This window comes from Parasteatoda tepidariorum, chromosome 10 (assembly GCF_043381705.1).
Source record: "Parasteatoda tepidariorum isolate YZ-2023 chromosome 10, CAS_Ptep_4.0, whole genome shotgun sequence".
Classification (NCBI taxonomy): Eukaryota; Metazoa; Arthropoda; class Arachnida; order Araneae; family Theridiidae; genus Parasteatoda; species Parasteatoda tepidariorum.
The window spans coordinates 67,083,727-67,087,473 of record NC_092213.1 but is presented as its reverse complement, the minus strand read 5'-3'; the positions used below and the strand labels follow the sequence as shown (position 1 = coordinate 67,087,473).

At 33.1% G+C, this 3,747-nt stretch overlaps 1 protein-coding gene across 1 annotated transcript; it reads right to left on the bottom strand.

Annotated features, from left to right (window-relative positions):
- Nucleotides 1-2,485: 2,485 nt before the first annotated feature.
- On the bottom strand, nucleotides 2,486-3,342 carry LOC107447140 (cyclin-dependent kinase 7-like). The gene is made up of 2 exons (XM_043049336.2): nucleotides 2,807-3,342; nucleotides 2,486-2,690 (listed from the first exon to the last, which is right to left on the bottom strand). Exons 1-2 carry the CDS (start codon nucleotides 3,340-3,342, stop codon nucleotides 2,486-2,488), a joined length of 741 nt encoding a protein of 246 aa, XP_042905270.2.
- Nucleotides 3,343-3,747: the final 405 nt, after the last annotated feature.

Sequence of the window (3,747 nt, the reverse complement as noted above, 5' to 3'; positions counted from 1 at the left end):
TGTCAAAAACTCTTTCATGAATTGGAGGGCAAGTTTCACATCTGTCTCGCACAGATCATCACCTTTGAAGATATTTATCATTATTGGCCGCAGTAAGCTATATTCCTGCGAAGAAAGTTAAGCTAGTATATATTTAGTTATAATTATAGTTGTTATAAGTTCAGTTTATATATAGTTCTAAATTTACGAGTCCTATAGAATTCTTATGTTTGTCCGATAATTTATCACATTATATAACATATCCTTATTGAGTGATTTGAAGGAAAGATAATTTTGTTTTTCAGAAAAACAGCTAAGTATATTCCGGTTAGAATAAAAATAAATTCCGGGTAAAGTGGTTAAGTAAATGCCTGGATACTTATTTTACGATGCTTAAGCGTAGATGAAAATTTTGAGGTTGCAATTAGTTAGATCGAATATAACAATGACTTAACTATGTAAATGTGTATATCCTAATTTTTTAAATTATTAATTAATTAATGTATTATTAATAAGTACTTACAAATTAATTTGTAATTAATCTATTACTAATTAATTATTATTTAAGTTCTGTTTTGAAATTTGTGAATTTGTTCTAAACTTGTTCAGCATGTTACGAATACAATCATTCCAACATATAAATTTAGTAAAATATTTAGGGCGGTGAAAAAAATTGAAACGTTTTTCGAGTTGCAAAATTTTTGTTAGTGCTAATGCAAATTTTAAAAATTCTACGTGAAAGAAACTTTTCACAAAGGCACATAAATGGTGATAGATGTATTTGTGAAAGAAATCATTTACCTCCGGAAAATCGGAAAATTTTATAGTTTCTCTCTACTAGCTACAAAAATAAATTTAATTGAGTAATAAACCACACATCACTATCACATTTGATATTTACTTTTTAGACTCATTAAATCTAAAACTGAAAATGGATAAGGTTAAAGCAAACATTGATATACTTAAAAAATAGTTTTAAAAATTTTTAAAAAACATTTAATCTATCTATTTTGAAAACGTGCTTGCTTTAATTTCGAACTAAATAAAGTTTTTATTCAATGTATGAGTTATTTAATCACAATAAATTTGCACATGGTCAGTCAAATCAAATAAAATAGCTTGTTTCCTAACTGAAGATTTATGACTTAACCAAATGAATTCTGTTTGTTTCTCAATTTGTCCGCTACAGCTACGCAGATGTTAATTCCTGGTACTTTAAAATTAAGTTCGTAGCGGAGGGACGCATTAAACTGATTTTAATCTGTAGATTCAATTTACATCACAACTGGAGCTACGGTCTGGGAAACATCCCTAACTTCCCATTTACACGAGATCTGGGATCATGCTCGTGATGTCACCAGACGAACGTAAACCAGATATTTCAATTAAGATTGTCCTAAACTGCTTTCAGCAAGCATTGCCTGATGAAGGCACCTTCGAGTCTGGCCAGAATTCAGGCGCGAGATGATTGGCACTTTGCATCATGTGGCTATTTTTCACTACTCCTTACAAGGTGGTGCTATTAACATCAGAAATAGTGTGAACTTAACAAACATTTTTTTCAGGCTAGTGACGTTCAAAGACTGCTTTCAAACACCTTTTGAAGTGAAATTTTAATGCGACTTCCAACTAGGTTGCGTTAAACGTTCAACGCTGAATGCGTGGCACTCGAACGCATGCGCGTAGTATACCTGTTTTACAATCAGAGCTTGGTTGCCTAGCAACCTAGTAAAATTACGCATTCCTCTTTTGAATTAGTCATTGGGTTATCTTAAAATACTCATTTGCGCTGGCGACTTTTTTTGGCGGTGGCCTGTGATCCTTGCAGGAGATTTTAATGTGAATTTCTCGTTACCTGAAGCTGAAACATTATTAACCTTCCTTAAAGACAAATTTAGATTGGAAATGATAAATGGTAGGAATGATCCAACAACCAAAGGGGGAACTACCATTGATGCAGTTTTTGCAAGAAATATTGAAAAAATAGAACTCAAACATTTCGTATCTTACTTTAGTTATCATAATTTCATTGTAAATGTTACAGATTTGGATATTTCTCCACTCGAAAATGATAATTAATAGATGCGATCCATTGTGAATTGTAAGCAATGTTAATAAAGTTTGTCTTAAAGAAACAATATGATTTCACTAAAAATCAATTTCTACCCCTTCCTATTTTCATTTCCACATTACGAAGTTTCACTTCTTCCGCGCGGAGGGACTCCACGCACTATTTTTTTTCTGTCCTCGTGTAAATAGGGTGCAAGTATGATCCAAAGTCATGACATCACAATTTTGATCTTTTACGTAGGGAATGACTCCCGTTTTGGTAGAATGCGAAATCGAGCTATTTATACGGTAGAACAGTTTAACGAGGACCAATATCGCACTCCCTCGATCTCTTCGCAGACTAATCAAAGGGGTCACCCACTCGCGACATAAGTGATCTACTGGGAACTGTGTCTTACGATCAGGTCGCTGGGGGGCTATTCATTATGAAATAAAGCTATACCTCTAATAAGGCTAGTACTGTAGTATACATTTGTTCCCTCCCGTCCATACATGCATTTGTTAATGTGAAACAACTAAGTAGTTCCATCAACAGGCAACCGAACGCCCACATATCTATGCTGGTGCCATCAAGGTGTTTTCTCTCTTTAGACAGGATAACTTCAGGGGGTTGGTATATACTTGGCAAGCCAATATCATGTCTGCAACAAAAAAGTTGTTTTTGGTTAATAAATAAAACGCATTTTAATAAATTCAATAAATAAAACGCCTTTCATTTATGAAATAATAACTAAAAATTTTTTTTTTAAATACATACTTATAGAGAGGTGTTTTACAATCCCTTAAAAATGTAAAATCGCACAAGAGTGCAGAATTTTGATCTGTTATGAGAACATTGTCCGGTTTAAGATCCAGATGGCAAGCTCCATTACAATGAAGATAGTCCAATCCTTGGAGCACGTCTTTCAGCCAAGACTTTAAGATATTGTAAGCTCCCTTGCATGGAGTCAAGTCTTGAATGGAGTCAAACAATGTGGTTGGATAAACTGGCATCAAGAAGACAAAAGTTTTTTGTATCTTCAATTTGTGCACGCCTATCAAGGGAACTAAGTTGGGATGACTCAGAGTTTCCCACAGTTCCGACTCGGCTTTTGACACCATGTCGTAGGGCACAATCTTTACTGCCAGCTCCGATTTGTTCAAGGGCTCTATCATTCTGAACACTTGTCCAAATGAGCCTGATCCAATATGGCCAAGGCTAGTATATTTTTTCTCCTTTTGCAATATTTCAACTGCCTTCTCAATGCGTTCAGCGAGTTTATCATTTGATGTTCTTTTCACACCTTTCGACATTTTAAATCTTATATTAAATAAATACGCTTTTTCTAAATTTATTTGACTCCAAACAGCTCAAATGATCAAGATAGAATAAATTACAATAATAAGAGAATTTCATTGTTGCAAATACACGAAATCTTAAGATTTGTAAAACGAAACATTTTTATTATTTGACCTCCATTGTTGAAATGCATTTCTAAATGGTATTGTTATAACTTTATTACCTTTCTATATATCGCTACAAGATGTGTTCAAGTTTTTTGATAATAGAATTAATTGTTGTTCACAACTTTAAATTTATATAGTACCGGAAAGAAAAACTTCCCAAATGCAGCTCTTTTCACTGTTCTTGTACTATATACTTTTTAAAACATTTATTCTAAATTGTATTTGTCACCGAAATTTATAAGAAAAAAAACC

What these genes read in the sequence shown, in the direction of transcription:
- LOC107447140 (XM_043049336.2), bottom strand. Translation starts at nt 3,342, where the DNA reads ATGTCGAAAGGTGTGAAAAGAACATCAAATGATAAACTCGCTGAACGC. An exon ending in TGTAAAACACCTCTCTATAA is followed by an intron (nt 2,691 to 2,806) that starts GTATGTATTTAA and finishes TTTTTGTTGCAG; the next exon opens with ACATGATATTGGCTTGCCAA.